General features: G+C 39.2%; 1 protein-coding gene across 1 annotated transcript in view; it reads left to right on the top strand.

Moving 5' to 3' along the window:
• csmd1a (CUB and Sushi multiple domains 1a) overlaps nt 1-18363 on the top strand; it is a 313136-nt gene that overhangs the window by 164166 nt on the left and 130607 nt on the right. Inside the window, exons 10-12 of the mRNA XM_070832290.1 lie at nt 3380-3501; nt 17036-17139; nt 17958-18070. Of these exons, the coding sequence (XP_070688391.1) occupies nt 3380-3501; nt 17036-17139; nt 17958-18070 (339 nt within the window). The remainder of the gene's footprint in view (nt 1-3379; nt 3502-17035; nt 17140-17957; nt 18071-18363) is intronic.

Raw genomic sequence — 18363 nt, 5'->3', positions numbered from 1 at the left:
CTCATCAGTAGTTAAATCATTTTAAACATGTGGAAAAGCATTGTTGAAACCCATAGTTTATATTGTGGATACAAAGGCTTTCAAAGATACCTCATATGAGAAGCCAAACTTGGAAAAATATGTATAAAATGATCCACAAGGCATCAATTTGAATTGTGCGGCAATGCAGACACTCAATATGCATTACATTTCATATTGCTTCAATAAAGTGGTAAAAGAAGCAGATGCAGCAATATGTTGATATTTTTAATTGCGAAACAACTTGTTATTCTTACCCAGACATCACAGAGGGGCACATTTCAGAGCTCAAGAGGTGAATTTCCAGTAGGACACAACATTGTGCAATATAGCAACAGCTGGACACTAGCTGGCGTGCTGTAGTATGTGTTTTGTAGTGGGTAGTGTGTCGTCATTTGATATAATTTTTCACATAATTATCTGTAATGAGAGTGAGAGAAAATGAGAGAGTAAAGAAGTAAAGCAAAGAAAAGGGAACAAAATTAGTATTCTGTTACACATACACAAGTAGGCAGGCAGAGGTTAAAAATTCCCATCCTGTAGCTCTGGTGTATTGTGTTATCTGGTGAGATCACTCTCCTGGGATTCAAACCCATGAGCCTCTCTCATTCTCTACTGAGACTTTAATGTTAATTAGAAGCTGGTCTCTGGGATGAATCGCCATGAATGTGTTTCTGTGTGTCTTGCGTGTATGTGTGTGTGTACCTGTGTGTATCCGAGCGTGCTTCAGCTCTCTTTTCTAATTAACAGGCAGATCAGTCATCTGAGGTCCTCCTCTCTCTCCTTTTCTCTCGTGGTATTTTCTGTGTCGCTTTCTTGCCTCTTGCCCTTCATCCCTCACTTTCTTTTCTCTTCCTTTCTCACATTATCTTTCACCCTCTCTCCTCTCCTCTTTACGTCTCTGTCTAACCTCTCTCCCTCATGCCTCACCACTTTGTCTCTCAACCTGCCTGTATTTGCAAACTTTTTTACTCAATTACTTCCATCCATCTCTCTCTAGCTCCTCTCTCCCACAATTATTCTGTTATTTTTATGTTCTTCCTATAGCCTTTATTGTCTGTAGTGCTTTTGCCTCTATGTCACTGGCCTTCCCTCCCTCTAATGGCAGCGATCGCCTGCAGCTAACTCATTATGATAGATAAAGGGCAAATATGCAATCAGATAAAACTTCCTCTGCAGTGTGACAGTGCTTGTTGACTAAAACTGACTGAAAATGTCAAGTAGGCTCTTTAATATGTGCTCAAAAGTGGGGTTTTTAAGGCGACTTTTGACACCACTTTTTTTTTTTTTGCCAAATATCCCTTTAAGGCAATAACACACGGGTAACTTTATGAGGTACTAAAGACAAGAAATATTACCTTGAGTATCACACAGGACAAAATCAATATGGGTAAAATACAGCACTAAGAAGAATATTATGAAAAATGCTGTTGATAACAGCAGTCTGAGGTCTCTTCAGGAGCAAAAGTACTGCACTGTAAGGTTCGGTACCAGAGGAGGACAGTTTGGGGGTGAATATTGTTTTTAAAAAATGGCCATCTGTACCTGGACCATACCTATTTCTAAAAACAGGTAGAGTCATATTGGTAGCATTTTTAGCCATATTGGCAGCATGTCAGCTGGCCAGTCTGCAAGCCCACAGTGAAACATCCTAACAGCTAATGGATGGGTTGCTATGGAATTTAGTACGGACATACTGTGCACAGTCCCCCAAATATATATTCAAGTGATTTATGATAATAAAAATGACTTAAGACGTAGATAATGACCTTTGATTGATTTGAGTGTTTGCTGAACTTGAAATGTTGTGACCTGCAAGCAATATTTGGTTCTCATTAAACCCCAGATATCATACTTCATCATGTTGGGCAGTACAACATTTTGGTTTAAAAGCCTTTGGCTTTCTCCGGCACACAAATACGTCTAGGTGTAGAAGAAGATGAAAGAAAAAGTCTTCAGACCAGTCAAAAGTGTTGTTTTTCTTCCCAATGAACTGAGTTCTAGGTTTTGTGCTCATAGCAAGGAATGCATTTTAATGTTTGCATCCACTGCACACGGTTTGTGAGAGGCAGCACTGCTTTAACCACTGGACTTGCGGAGCCCATGATGTGCCCTTCCCCTTACAAACTGATCCATTTACTAGAAAAATACATTATTCTCCCCTGTCCTCTGTGACATTAATAAACAACACAATGTTCTTAAAATCTCGCATTGTGAGTGTTGCAATTCTAACCCCTCTTTCAGTAAATAGATAATGGTATGCTGTTTTTAAAGAACCATTGTCTTATTTTTGTAGTTCTGGTGTTAATCACATTCAGTCATTATGTTATTGTACCTGTCCAGTGTAATCCAATCCAATCCAACCACTCAATACAATTCTACCTTTACAAAGATGCAGGTGATGTTGCAATTGTGAAGTCCTGTTAGAATCATGCTGGAATTGAATGGGAAATTAAATGAATTTGACTTTTGTGTAGACAAGTTAAACTTTATTATCTAAATCAACTTGTTTGAAGGTGAAATCTAAGGTCAATGTTTTCTAATATCCATTATAGATGTAAATCAGATTTTGTATGTTCTGAATCACCTCATTTCATCTCCATTTAGATAATAAAGTTAATTTTTTTTTTTTTTTAATTTTCACCGTTTTAATAAGTGAGAGGGAGGATGAACACAATTAAGGAAACATGACCCTAATGATAAAAAGAACAACAAAGAACCTGACATAATTTCCCTTTGATTATGAAGACGTAGTTGACAAATTGCGATAGCCCCCTGGTAGAGTGAAGTGTTTTATCTTTGATTGACTGATGTGAATAATCACTGAACGGTTTGACAGTCACATCAGTATTTTACTCATCACCTGTAAAAGGTTAGTAAACCTGAAGAATCACTCAGTCAGTTTATCAAAATTGAAATTGTTGGAACTGTGGCAATCAATTAGAAGTAAGTAGCGAGGTGGATAAGCAGAAGTGGAATGAATAAGTAATCAGTTTAATCTCACAAGCAGTTGGTGTTTGTGGAAAATACCCGTGAAAGGGAGTCAAGGAAAGGGAATGTGACTGATTTGATTGCAGGAAATTTTAAAACAACAAACACAAATATACTGATCATTTTAAACATGTTCCAAAAATACCATTCTGAGATAACGATATAGATCTCCATAAACCAGTCTCACTTCTGGTTACGTTGAACCCAGTGGTTTACAATAATTAGAGTTTTCCTCTGCCACTGCCACACCCTCTCTGTGTTTAAGGTCAGACGCCATTTGTAATCTGCGAGTGTCGTTTTGATCACACCATATGTCTTTTCTAAAACTCTGTGTCACTCTGTCTCTCTCTTTTGCCGTCTTCCTCTGCAGCTCGTACCTGTGGCAGCAACCTAAGGGGGCCCAGAGGGGTCATAACTTCTCCTAACTACCCTGTTCAGTATGAGAACAACGCACACTGTGTGTGGGTCATCACTGCAATGGACTCTGGGAAGGTGAGCTCATTTTCATTATTTTGTTTTCCATTTATTTCACCAGGCATTTGGATAAAAAAAAAAAAAAGGCATCATAGTCTGACATGGGAATAATAAAACTTCTATACCTTAAATTTCATATCACATTGCATTACCTCGTGGAGTGCTCGTTACACACCAATCCACCAGAGACGATCCACATTTTGTTTAACTCTACATAGCATTGTTGTACCGGTTTTGTTGCCAAAGATCCTCGCCAAGAGAGGCAAAATCGTCCAAGAACGTGTTATTTATTCGAAGAATTTTTTCTTTATTTGTCTTCATTAGAAATCCAGGATGCAAACGTGTGTAACTGCATGACTGTGTGGCAAGACATTTCTAAAAAAAAAACACACATAATTGCACTGAGAGCCTTCCTTGCATAAAATGGAGATTACAAAATGCAGTGGAGAGTGACTGGAGAGGCAAAAGAGAGAATATGACTTTCAGTAAAATGTTGTAGGCGAGACTGGAAACCATGACACTACATAAACAAGTATTTTCATATGTCGTCCAGCGTTGAGGAAGTTGAAAGCTGTTGTTTCAGGCTTCTCTTTTATTTTCCTGCTTGCTGACTGAATTGTGTTTCCCTTGCTAGGCTCTTGGTCAACACACCTCTCCAATTTTGTGAAGGCAACTCTGTTGTTGAGTCATTGTTGTATAGTATAGTCATGAATAATTCATACAAATGCGATACCACATTTCAAGTCTCTCTATCTACAGTTTCTTTTGTGGTATTATCTTCTCTTCATGTCTCATCACATATCCTGTCTTCACTTCTTCTCCCCTTTCCCAGATCCCGCACTCTCTGCCTCCCCTCCCTCCCCGCCCTCTGCTTGCCATTTCTTTCCCCTAACATCTCTGTTCTTTGCTCTCTACTCCTCTTTCCACATCTCTCTCCCTCGTCTGCTCTCTACTGCTTTATTTCCCATCTACTTTCTCCTTCCATCATCCTCTTTCCTCCTTTTACTTTGATTTGTCTAAAATGTTAAGTTTGAAGATGGTGAGAGTGGAGAGAGGGCAGAGAAAAAAGAGAACAAAATGGCACTGAGCTCATTGAAAACTACAGACGAAAAGAGAGGCAAAGTATAGAGAAAAGTGGGGCTGAATATTCAGCCGGCTACTTTATGATTAAAAAGCAAGCACCAGGAAGAGAGAAAGGGAAAAAAAAGACTGAATGTCCAAGCAGGTACTTGACATGTGACACTGAAGTTTTCTCTAAAGATGGATGGAAATGGAGTCTACTCTTCTCTGGGCCTCTGAAGGGGTAGAATGGCAATGGTATAACTGAAGAGAGGGAACAAAAAAATAAAAGGAAAAGAGAGAAAGAAAGAGAGAGAAAGTGCCTGTTTATTCTCACCTCTGTGTCTCTATGACCTTGACAGAGGAAGTGTGAAGCTTTGACCCAAATGTTACTTCATGTGTGTGCGTTCATGTCATTCACCAAACTACGATGCTCTCAGGAGTATTGACAAGTGCAGTGTATTTTCAGAGAGATTCTTTTTCAAATCACCATCTGGCAGCCGTGAGTGGTCTGGTCTGCATCTGCATTTGTGCTGAAGTGACATCAGCTTTTCAGCCATTATCACCTGTTCTTGTTTTAGGTGTTTTAATTGATGTGGCTACATTTGTGCATTTGTAAAGGTTTTATCATGACAAATGTTTCACATATTATTGGTGAAATGGACGGTGGCAGATGACAGATCAAGAGTCATCCTCATTTTGTGTGTGTGTGTGTTGCACCTGGTTTAAAATAGAATGCAATACAATAGAGTATAATAGATTCACATATCCTTAGCTTATGACAGATTGAATGTCTTTTATCTGTTGTAGGTGCTGTGGGTGCTGTGGGTGCACGTGTGTGAGCCCACATGTGTGTATGTGTGTGTGTTGAAAATGCTTGAGGTTTGAGAGCACTTTAAGAGTGTGCTATAATGACAGATTATCAGCTACTACAGCTGCTGGCATTTGCAGAATGTCACTATCTACATACACAGAGGGAGAGACAAGGACAGAGACGAACAAGAGGATAAAGAGTTATAGACTAGACTAGACTAGACCAGACTAGAATAGAAAAGAATAGAGTAGAGTCTAAATGAATGATACACTGAATAAAAGTTCAATCCATTGACTTTAATGTGGCATTAGTGCTCTGTGCACAATATATGTCGGTAGGTCGAACCATCGTTTCTCTTTTCTCCTTTGTAGACGTAGTATGTGATTTATAATGTTCTTGATCAGTTTTTATTTATCTTACACATAGTGTTAACCTTTCAGTGTGAACAGAACCTGCTCACATAGTACAGATCAGTTGAGCAGCCATGACGTGTCTGTGTGTTCAGTGTAAGCGTAAGCTTGGAATCAAATTTGGGGATAACAATACTTGAGCCACACGGTTCACAGTATTCCAGTAAAGGAAAAATGGCTACAGGAGCTTTATTTAAAACGTTTCTATACAAACCATCAGAGTAATACATTGAGGATGTGTTTTTGAGGCAAATGCCAAAGCTGAGGATCTGTGTGTTGATAGTAATGTTCCTTGTTGCCAGTGATAGTCTGCTTTAAACCAGGTGCCACTTATTAGCATAACAATTGTAATGTGTTGTGTGAGGGCTAATTACACTTTAAGTACTGTAGCTGCACCGAGCAGCTGGCTGTCTTTGTTGACAGCAACCAAAAACACTGACCTGAATGATATTAGTCATTATTACTGAAACCTAAGGAAACAATGCAGAATGTTTGTGAGGCTAAAAGAGAAGATAATGTAGTCTGAATAAAATGGTAATAAATTCTTATTATGATTATTATTATACAAAGGTTTTTTCCTGCAAAAAAAGTGTTTGTTGTGGTGAGGCTTATGGTTATTCATTATTTGTTATTTGCCAGTTTAATCCTGTACCTCAGTGTTACTGATCAAATCTTATGATGTCATTGAGGCAGTTGCAGAGATCCCAAATTCAGTCCAGGTGTCTTAAAAGGTATCAGTAACAATAATCTGAGATGTATTCTCTAAGAATCCTCATCTACTGTCTGCGCTAATATTCAAATTACTCAAATTATAAACTATTCAAATTAGTATTTGTATCTCAATGACCTCATCTGAGCCCCAGTTGTTGAGCTGTGAAGTCTTCCTCAGCAAAGATCGGCTAGTTCTTTTTTTTATTTTTATCAAAGATCATCTCTTTGTGTCGACATCTTACTTAAAGGCCTTGACCTTGACCGTCTATCATTAACCTTCTTTACAAGCACATCTTCCTTAAGTAGAAGACATATGTATACGCATTTGAACATTGATCGTTAATCGTGATTTAGGCGGCTATGGCTCAGACGTAGAGTGGATCGTCAATCAGTCGACAGATCGACAGCTCAATCCCCGGCTCCTCCAAGTCCTCCAGTAGTGTCCTTGGGAAAGACGCTGAACTCCAACTTTCTCCTGAAGCAGCTTCAGTGTGTGAATGTGTGTGAAAGAATAGTCTCCTCCAACTTAGATTCCTCCTGAATGAAAGGTGTGTGAATGGGTGAATGAGGATGTGATGTAAAAGCTCTTTGAGCAGTCGCAATGACCGGAAAGGAGCTACACACAATACAATACAGATACAAATACAGAGCATTTACCATTTACCATTGAATTTGTGTTCACCGTGAATGAGACAGATGATTAAACACACCACTTTGAGTCCTAAGTGTAAATTCCCCAGAAAAAAAAGATGTTTACATGTGCTTTTTGTGGTCACTTTGTGATGTTAGGAGAGAACAAGATATTTGACGCGAATAAATGAACATGAATTAAGATGAATAACATTTCTAGACCTTTCTTCTTCTCTTTACATTTCTTGGATTCCATCTCAGACTCCCGCTCTGTCCCTCTTTGTCTCCTCTCCTCTTCTTCCTCTGTATTCCCTCTCTCCCTCACTCACCGTCTCGCTGACTATTATTCCAGATGATTTCTTTCATCAATACCATGTTATACAAAATTGAGACGGAGACAATTTTTTTTTTATCAAACGGTGTGTGCTTTTTTGTTCCTTCTTTGTGTAGCTTTACACACACACGTTTCAGTAACCAATAAGTAATCCTGGCTGGTTTGTGTGTCTGTTGTCATTTTGTTAAGTTCTGAACAAAAGCAGAACAATCAATACAGTTTGTAATGGTCTGACAGCCTGTCTGCAAAGTGCTGTGAGTGCGCTTGTATTTATTCGTGTGCCTGTGCTATTATTTGTGTTAATGTGTGCACAGGCATCTGGTTGTGTGTGATTTTATGAATGTTGACTGTGTGTTTTCTGTCTGCCAACTTAATTGCTAACTGCCAGAGGTTGTGCTGTCAACTTTCAGGTAGTAGTGAGGAAAAATTAGGGTGTGCAGAAAAAGGGGATTTAGCAGTTTGTGTGTGTGTGTGTGTGTGTGTGTGCGCGTGTGCGTGTGTGTGTGTGCATGTGCATGTGTCAGTCTTTTGATTCATCAGTATCAAGCAGATAATTATTTTGTTCAAGTCTGAACCATGCCTGAGTGCTCGCACACATAGAGCCTGAAACGCATCGTCACACATGCCCATTAGGCCTCTAATCATTGCTGTCTTTTTCCTGATGAATACATATTAGTGTCTGGGTGCGTGCACACACTCACGCACACGTGTGTGCGTGTGTGTGTGTTGTATTATGGTATTGGACAGTGGATCATTTCCATGCATGGATCATCATCATCATCATCATCACTTTAATGTTGGCAGGACACATTCTCTGACATCCTATCAGATTCTGTTAAATTTTACTTGATACAAAAATTGAGGCCAATAAAGACCAATAAAGGCCTGAGCCAGAAAATGTTTAAGTCCTGTCTGATTCTACAGCAGCTCATTGTTTTGCAACATGACTGCACAATTGCTCAAGCGGCTACATGATGAAAACATATTGCCCAATGATAAGCGCATTAGCATCGTGACATATGTAGAGACAAAGTACATTCACAGCTTTTAAGTTTTGTTGTTTACTTTTTAACTTTGTCTTAACTTAGAGTTTTTTCTTTCAGTGTTGAAGGAGTAACATTTCACTTGAATTTAGTCTTAGTTTTAGTTTAGTCTTATTATCAGCTTAAGCTTGGCTACCACCCACTGTATATTTACTCATAATGATGCTATATATTGTGGTGATAGGAACTCTGCTGCTACAGTGAGACACTGTATAATTTCACTACAAATTATATAACATACAAGCCTTAGCTCAGCGAGGACATTGATCACATAGACTGAGCAAAATGCATCAGCACAGTGCAGAGTAAATAACCATCAGTGTCCGTGATAACGGAAAGACATACACCGATAGCTGCCTTTTTAGCACATTATCTCAATTCAAAGCTTTTTGCTTTTCTGGCTTTTGACTGTAATTTGGCAGTCTGACAGACCATAATTCACTCTATTAGTTCTGTCTTTGGCTCTCATTCCTGAACCTTATATAGTACCTCTCTACCCGAAGAGGCTGTCCATGGTGATGCATGAATGTCCCAAGGTCATGCTTTTTAGTTTTGTGCACTGGCCTCTTCTAATGATGATATTACATTAATTTAATTTCATTTTAGTGATGGAATGGAAATCACTCTAGAATAAAGGATCCACTTAAATCCAGAATCATCAAAAGTAGTTTCCCCGCCCAGTCTGCGGGTCAGTCTGTTGTCGGGTAGTTTTGGGTTGTATAACAGAACAGTTTATAATGCACTTTATACAGAACTGCTGCGCAGCTGTTGCTCAAACACAGTATGCAGTTTATTTTCCTAAACTGCCCAACCAACAGGTCCACAGCCCTCAAAGGTGCCATAACACCTTGACAAGGGTGTTATTTTACCAGACGGCAGCTGTTTGCTTTCTTGCCACTTAAAGCACAGGTCACTTCAGGGCAGGGCTGCAAAACATAAACATGGCACATCTGGGTACTTTCAGGGTACAGCTAACAGGCTAGCATCCTTGTCAGTCTGTTTATGAATTGACAGCTACTTTATTAGTCCCACACAGAAAGTCACTCATCCGACTATAACACTAAGATTCAATAAGCTTTAAAACACTGATGCAGTAATCATCCCAAATGCTGAAACCATTTTATTATTTTTCTATTATAGTGAAGATGTAATGACCCTGTCACATGCATCACCTTTGAGCAATTCAGTCTTTTGTGGCAAGATCTCTGGGAATACAGTCATGCTTTCTTTTATCTTTAATTTCTATCACCACTTTCTTTTTTTACTGAGCTTGGATCATGTAGATGTGCTATCATCTGGATTTGCTGCACTGGTTGTCAGGATGTCAATCGCTATGGTTAGATTTCTACACCATACGTCACTTTTTTTTTAACATTTATAACTCTCTTTTGTTCTATTCATTTATTTTTATCTGAAGCAGAAGACATTCAGCAGGTTCTTTAGTTTTCAGGTGTTTAAATCTGAGAAGGCACATTGACTCAGAGCAAGACAGACCTGGGTTCAGTTAGAAACCTCAACTTTCCATTATTTTTCTATTTCCTCCCTGTGTTGTTCTAAGTTTCCCCTTGGTGATCCTGTTTCCTCACACAGTCCAAAGACATGCAGGTCAGGTAGACGGTTAATGAGTGATTGTATATTTATGTTAGCCCTGTGATTGCCCGGCCATCTGTCTGGATCACTCTTTGCCCTCTGGTCAGCGCATACTAGGACAGACTGGGGCCCTTAAGGCCCTGAAAATAATGAATGTGAAGAAATTCAGTGAATGAAAGCTTAAGGCCTTTACACACAAAATGCAGCAATTTGTGCCACAGTTCATCTAAATAAGACCCTGTTGATGATGACCGTAGAACATGGGAAACACCCGCATACCAATCAGACCATCACACCATCTGAAACATTCATCATTCACCTAATGAGTTGACCCTGCAGCCTCTGTAAACTCTGTGAGCTCATACGCCTGCCTAGTGAACTCCCTGGATGCGGCATTGAACTCTATTTCTCACTATTTGCATTGAGCTGCAGCTGCAGCAGTTACCTCTTTGTGCTGGATCAACAGCTTGTAGAGGCTCTTCTCTGCTGATCTAAATGAACTGCTAGGATGAGAATCTACAAACTGTGGCTCGGTAGGCATCCTGCTGCTGTATTTTTCCCTTCATTGCCCAGCTGCACAGTATGCATCCATTGTAAAATCCACTGTATCTGCAAGATGCAGTGCACTGTAAAGATGATTTATCATGCTCTCTTGAGCTGCAATGAGCACCAAAATTACTCCTAAAATTCTGATTAGATTGTCAATGAGAAGCTGCTAAGAAATAAAGCTGAGGATAAAAAAAAAAAGAAATGTGTTAATACAGTAAGAGTAATAAATAGTTTACAGGTAGATTGTTTTCTGTAACTGATTACATTCTGAAAACAGCTTTCCCAGGAATGAATGGTGTGCTCTGGGTCGTGTCCTCAAGCAGGGTTTCAGGTTATTCTATACTTGTTTATTTGGCTGAAAGGCTAAAAGCAATCTATTGGAAAAAAGGCCCCAAACTGCCATTGTGGCAGTTCACCAATGACTCAACATAGCTGCAGAATCTCGGCAAGGGAATTCTCGTACACTCTGCTTTCAGGACAGCTGTTCCCCCTCTGTACTGCTTCTGACGAGGGGTCACCTCAGTACATAGTTTTAACTTTTTCTTGACGGTTTATTTTTGACTCAGGGAAGCAGAAATGCCTTAAAGCTCAGTAGGCACAATATCTGTGTAAAAATATACCTCTGTTAGCCTGAGATCCTATCGGGCCTGCAAAGAATAAAGTTGGTCAGCACCTCTTTTAAGACCCTGTGTGTTACTGAAATTTGACATTAGGTGTGGTCATTAGTGTGACACTATCAACATGGACAGGTTGTGCCAAAAGTAGTAAAACAGGTGTTCCAAGAGACGGAAGTCAGACAAACACAGCTTTCTGTAGTGTATTCAAAAGCCATATTAGGTGAATACACTTTATTAAAGGTACATTTTTGTTTTGCAATAATTGCTACATTTACAATGGGTCAGTTGAGAGGTTGATCAAACCCAAAGTGAAGATATTGACTGTTTTTCTGGTAGAAATCACTGTGGTTGTTTTTTGTAGTTTTGTTGGGTGTGATAGTAATAAGGAGGTTGGCTCCACTGCCACGAAGAGCGAATTGAAACCTATACCCATGTGCTCTACCCTTGGCAGGGTCACCTCAGCTTATTCTGTAGTTGAAATGGCTGACTGAACGTAATTCATTAGACGTGCGCAGAGTGTTGACATTTTAACAGGGCCCAAGTCAAATCTTATTTTTTTACTGGAACCTAGGGCTGCACAGCAGCATAGTAAGTATGGTAGAGAGGCTGCCCTCTGACCAGAGGACCCACGTGTAAATAACCATACAGAGGAGCATTTGACCTGCCCAAGTGTCCTTGAGCAAGACAATGACCCTTTACCAGCCTGTCTGTAGCTGAGGAGCTGAGGATAGATGATTTATTGATAGATAGATAGATAGATAGATAGATAGATAGATAGATAGATAGATAGATAGATAGATAGATAGATAGATAGATAGATGCACACATACATACATACATACATACATACATACATCCGTGGATCTGTTTATGGATATGTATTTTTTACGTGATCATTTTTCTCCACTGTTGCTGCTCAGCAATGACTCAACTCACTAACTCACTAACAAAACTCAAGTCCATCATGGACAACCCCTCTCACCCCCTGCATGAGACTGTGGGGGCCCTCAGCAGCTCCTTCAGCAGCAGGCTGAGGCACCCACCCTGCAAGAAGGAACGCTACCGCAGGTCATTTCTCCCATCAGCCATCAGACTCTTTAACACCAGCATCACTGGCTGATGTTAATATACTGCCTACCATCCATGCCATTCCATTCCTGTAAATATCCTATGGTGTAAATATTTATTTCATTTCATCACAATCCATATATTTATATCTATATTTATATTTATATTTATATTTATATTTGCTATTTTTTGTCTTTTCTATTGCTTTGTTCTTTCACTGTCCCTGTTTATATTGTTGCTGCTGTAACAAGAAAATTTCCCCCTATGGGGGATAAAATAAAGAAGTCTAAAGTCTAAAAGTCTAAAGACTCAGCACTGCTGCAGCCTCAACTCAATGAGGGGAATCCAGGAACTAGTCCACCCAATTATGGCTGTGTGTTCTCTTGCACTACTCTGACGTAAGGTCAGAACAGTGAGGTCAAGATCAGCAGGCATAGTATATATTTCAAGATTTTTTTTCTGGGGCAACGGAATGGGCATCTTAGGGCATGGAACCCACTGGGCACAGTGTGCATTACGTGGAGTGTTTTTAAGGCTCAGTTAACCCTTGTATGGTGTTCAGGTCTGTGGGACCCATTTTCATTTTTTTATCAAGAGCAAAATGATACTATTAATTAACTCAGACTCATCGGCCTTGGCTCATATTGATGAGTCTGAGTTTGGAAAAATGATGAATCGTATAATTTTTCTTTTGATAAAGAACTTGAAAACGGATGAAATCGGGTTCACAAACCCAAACACCATACAAGGGTTAACTGACTCTGACCAGCAATGGTATGTCTTAGATTATTTGACTTAAGTGGAAAACACATATCTGTCGGGAATTCAAGATCAGAGTAAGAGAACGATAACAGTTTCTCCTCTGCTGTGATCGTGCCCTGAAGAGACCCTAGAATCTACAACTTTACTGGCTATCTGACACTGTAAGTTTGGATTGCGCACTGCTCTTAATGTTTAAATAGCCTATTGAACTCCTCTTAGCTGCTCTGCTGCTTGCTAATGACCACAAAGTGATAACGCTTCACTTATCCCTTCAAAGAGCATCCACCCTTGAACAGAAACACTGTTTTTTTTCTTCTTCCAATCTTGGACCTGTATGGTCCAAATTTGAACATGAGAAACGTCCTCCTTAAAAATTACTAAATACTGCAGGAACTCAATTATGCGATAGAATCAAAAGAAAATACACAGAACTGTAGTCATCAAACTTAGGGCCAAGATTACGCCTCCTCTTCATTGCTTTCTTTCTTTGTTGCTTTCTTTCTTTTAGAAAATAAAGAAGCTAATCTAATGTGGTTTGGGGTTGCAGGCTGTTCTTAATGTCTTTCTAAATGGACCCATTTGGATCTATTTAACAGCGCTGAGCTTCTTGCTAATGACCGTAGTGTGATAACGCTTCAGTTCCTTACTTTAATTCTGTTGCTACCATGCAATCTGCCTTGGCTGCCTAGACACACACATACACACAAACATATAAATAAAGACAGAAACATGTAGGCACAGAAATGTAGCCAAGCTGCACTCACACACTGAAAGGCTTGCCTTAGCATCATTCTGCTGTCATTAACACAGATACAGCCAAGAGAACCACCTCCTATACGCACATACACTCACTCACCAACACAAAAACACATGTAGAGGCACAGAAAAGTCTGTTACGGATTCTATTCGGTTTCACTATCTCTCTTTATGACAACAATCTGCTGCTGTACACTCTCACCAAAAACCTTACACACTGTCCGCAACAGCACCTCATCTTATTGTTCGTGGTTTGATTGTCATGTTTCTCGTGCCGAGATTGAGAGACTACAGACAACAAAAGACAACTAAAATCACAAATATTCTTTTTCTTATTCTTATTCTTTTTAGCAGCTAAAGATTGTGCAAAAATGATTGTCAAGTTTATTGTTAACATATAGTCTATGATTTAAAGTACAAGACAAAAAAAAACCTTATGGAACACATTGGTAATGCTCCTTAAGCCTCCAAGCCTCTCAGGTGCTGTGTACTGTATGTGTTTGATTGATGGCAGGGGGGCCACTGAGATGCAGCTTAGACAAACTTTTGCCAGTGAATGAAGCTTAGCTGTCAATGAGTTTTTGTATTTGCAGTGCTTTTGTAGGATAATGACTGAGCAGTGCGGCGTTGTGGTGGTAAGCTCTATTACCTTAAACTAAGAGGTTTCCAGCTTCAAGCCTGCTGGCCGCTTCTGCATGGAGTTTGCGTGTTCTCCCCATGATTGTGTGGAAAATATATGCAGATTAGGTTAATTGGTGACTAGGAATTGTGAGCACGAGTGGTCTGTCTCTGTGTGTCGGCCCTGCGATTGACTGGCAACCAGTCAAGGGTGTACATTTCCTCTTGCCCAATATCAGCTTAGATCAACCTCACCACGGAGACGTGCATGACCCGCCCATGTTTGTCGATAAGACAGAGATGTTAGCTAGAAAGCTTCATGTGAGTTGCATTTCTTTTTTGTGTTTTTTTTTTTTTGCAGCTATTATCTGGCTGTCAGTCACTGTCAGTCCATGATAGCAGTGATAATTACTGCTTCATGCAAATAGGTTTGAAATGAAGTGATTTAGCTAAATGCAAGCTGCATATCTACGTAGACAGAGAAGAAGCTGAAATCCCAACATATAAAACATTTTAAGTTGTGGTGACAGATTTTAAAGCATAGGGCATGCAATTTACAAACGAGATGTGAAAGCTGCAGTAGAAAAAAAACATGCAATTTAATTTCAGATTGACTTGTCTGTGCTTGTGAATGTGTAATTCTGCATATGTGGCAACCTTGAGCAGTCTTCAACTGTCTGTTAAAATAGTTATGAAACTAATAGTTTGAATAATGTTTGACAGCCAATAAATGATATCTGTATCTCCCATCATACCTGGGTGGTTGATGTGATCAGTGCTGTTAATAGATGAAATATTATGGTGAAGCAACATCTTAAGATTTAAACAATAACGAGCTACAGAAGCCCTGAACCTTCAGAAAGGGTGGAAAAGACAATAATTCAAAACAATAAAATACAATGGTTTATTAATGTACTCTCACAGTCTCATATTTATTGAGCTGCATCTTGAATGTAAGTTGATGATATTCAAAAATAAATTTTTTTAGTTTACATATCAGTTTGCACAGTTTTCGTGTCTGCACATGGATGCAGTCAAACATGTTTATGAAAGCAGATTTGAAGAATTACATGTGGCGTCTTTGCCATTCCTGTGGCCGTGGCAGTAAATCCCTCAAATAGTTTCATGTCCTTTTACATTTGTCAGCCATTTTATATTTCGACAAAGCACGGCCAAGGCTTAGCTATGCATAGCTGATTCTGGCGTGCTGAAATGGTTTTTACACCCTTATCACCTGCGGTAAGGTTTTTCACTCGTGTGATTTGCCATGTGATGGATTCTCATCCACAATATCATATGTTCATGGTTCAATTTAGTCCTCTAATACACCAGGAAACTGGTGATTGAAACCAGGTCTTTTCTCCTAGAGGTTGTCTGAACACAGCAGACGTCTCCCATCTCTCATTCCATCAGGGATATGATCTACAGCTAATAAATAATGGACAAGCGGCAAATAATAGAATACCAGTATTACGACATTTGAGAGCGAACAGTAGACTGATGATCCAGGGCTGTATGCATGCAACTACAGCCATGAACGTGCCTGCAAGTAAGGCATTTAACGCTCAATTTCTCAGTGTTCAACCGCAGAAGGGTGTGTTTGCAGGGTGCAGTGTGCAGCATGCGTAGCTCCCTGAAGTGATTTGTGTAACTATGAATATAAAAAGGGGATGCTGCCAAATAAAAGCAAGGGTGTTTTTCAGTACCACAGTACCAGAGCTCTGCTCCCTTTTAGTCATGATGGATTGTTTTTTTTTAAAAAAGTAATATGTCACTGTCAAATTATTAGTTACACCTGTGGCACAGTGCCTTTAATTAAATAAGATGATGATTACGACCAAGAACACTGGTTGTCTATCTCTGTCAAGCCGGTTTTATCATTAGTGCTCGTGTGTTCTAGACTAAAACATTTCCTCCTGTTTTTCTTTCCTCTTGCTACCCACCGTCTTGATTGCCTTTTTTCTCTTTCAACCAGTCATTTTCTATTTGCACCATATAAACTCTGTGATTTCTCCATTGTATGATTCATTTCACTATCAGGGTTCCCCCAGAATGCCTGGCTTTGATGATGCAATCAGTTTCATCAGTTTTTGGATGTTGTTTTCAAAGACTTTGTGCAAATGCACATTCAACAAACCATTGACATTCTGTAGAGTATAGTGCTACTGAGAGTATGTTAGTGCACTACCACTGCTGCACTGATGAAGGACTGTTTGGAATATTCAACTGGAATATTTACTTCTTATGCTTTTCCTCAGTGCTGTGATTAAATATCTGCTCCATGGCATGAAGTCATGAGGCTTATCCATCTTCTCAAAAAAATGTATTTCTTTGTTTACAAAATGCTGCTTTCTAATGGATGTTGCTCATTTATTGTTATTAATATGCAGCACCTAACATCATGTTTTACTTTCATTTCTCAAGAGACATAACTCTCATTTCAATATTAGGCTTCAGACGCAATATAATCATTAGTTTCTATTGCAGGAATTGATAATATATCTTTCTGTTTGGTTTCATCTTTATTCTCACCTTTCCACATCTGTGTTTCTAACTGTTTTAATGTTTGCTTTCTTGTTTCGTTTTTCTAGGTGATAAAGCTGTCATTCGAGGAGTTTGACCTGGAAAGAGGATACGACACATTAACTGTGGGAGATGGAGGGAAGATAGGAGACACACGCAGGGTACTCTATGTGTAAGCACCAATTATTTGTTCTTTCTTGTAATGTGATAATATTGACATGCAACAGTATAGAACAAACTGATTGTGCCAATCAGAGGAACGATTGAAGACACATTATATATACAGTATTGGATTGTGATGTTTTGATGTTTTTGTGACGTTTTGATGGAATTGTTGGAGTACATGATGTCCACATAAACTGAACCAATAACCCTTTCATGCATAGAGGTCACTACAGTGTACAGCTATTCAAAAGCTGTTTATTTGTATATGCATGAGTTTTGATGGCATAGTTGCACATCAGCCACTACAGTGGAAGCTACTGCATCAAGTGAAAACAAAAAAGAGTGAAACCAAGATGGTTGACAGACAGCCAGAAACACCAAGTTGCTCATTTCTTTCTGTTCAAACCTTCTATAAAAAGAAACCCTTGCAGGTAATAAAAATATGGTGACATCAAGTAACATCTAAGGAGTCATGCAATCGTTAAAGTATTGATTTTGAATTGGGAAGAAATTATGATTAATCGTATTTCCACTAAATTGTACATCATGCATCACTGGCTATATTTCAACTACTGGACATGTAAAAATATCTTTATAAAATTTGGGTTGAAAAAAAATAAAGTTCAAACCTTGTTTTTCATGCCTAAAGATGAATAAAAACGCAAAAAAAATCCTAAAGACATATTAGGCCATCTAAATATTAATATGTTATCTTAGGTATTGAAATAATTAAAAGTCTGTTTTAGGTCAAAAGTAGAAATTGTTAAACCAGTAATGCGTATTACCAGTTTAAGCTCATGTACATGTATCTGTGTGTATGTGTAGACTTACTGGTTCCAGTGTCCCCGACCTCATCGTCAGCTTGTCCAATCAGATGTGGCTACACCTGCAGTCAGATGATACAATTGGCTCAGCTGGATTCAAGGCAGTGTATGAAGGTGAGACCTCCTTTTATGGCTACAACAACTTTGATTGCAACTTTTCAGCAGCGGTTTTCTTTCACTCGCTTCCTCTTTGTCTGTGAAACGCACACACGTACACACAAACAGACAAACGCGCTCACATAATGGGGTGTGAAAGTCATGGCGCTGCTGACGTGGTGATTCACTTTTTAACACAAGCGCTGCTGTCCATCCTCGTGTACACATGCGAGTGTGTGTGCAGCTGTGCATTACAGGAAGGTAATAAATGAATTATGAGTCAGTCCGTTGATTGTTTTGCTTGGTTATTT

Source organism: Pempheris klunzingeri, chromosome 1 (genome assembly GCF_042242105.1).
Source record: "Pempheris klunzingeri isolate RE-2024b chromosome 1, fPemKlu1.hap1, whole genome shotgun sequence".
NCBI lineage: Eukaryota > Metazoa > Chordata > Actinopteri > Acropomatiformes > Pempheridae > Pempheris > Pempheris klunzingeri.
Note: the sequence above shows the minus strand (reverse complement) of the source record. Positions and strands in the feature narration are given on the sequence as shown.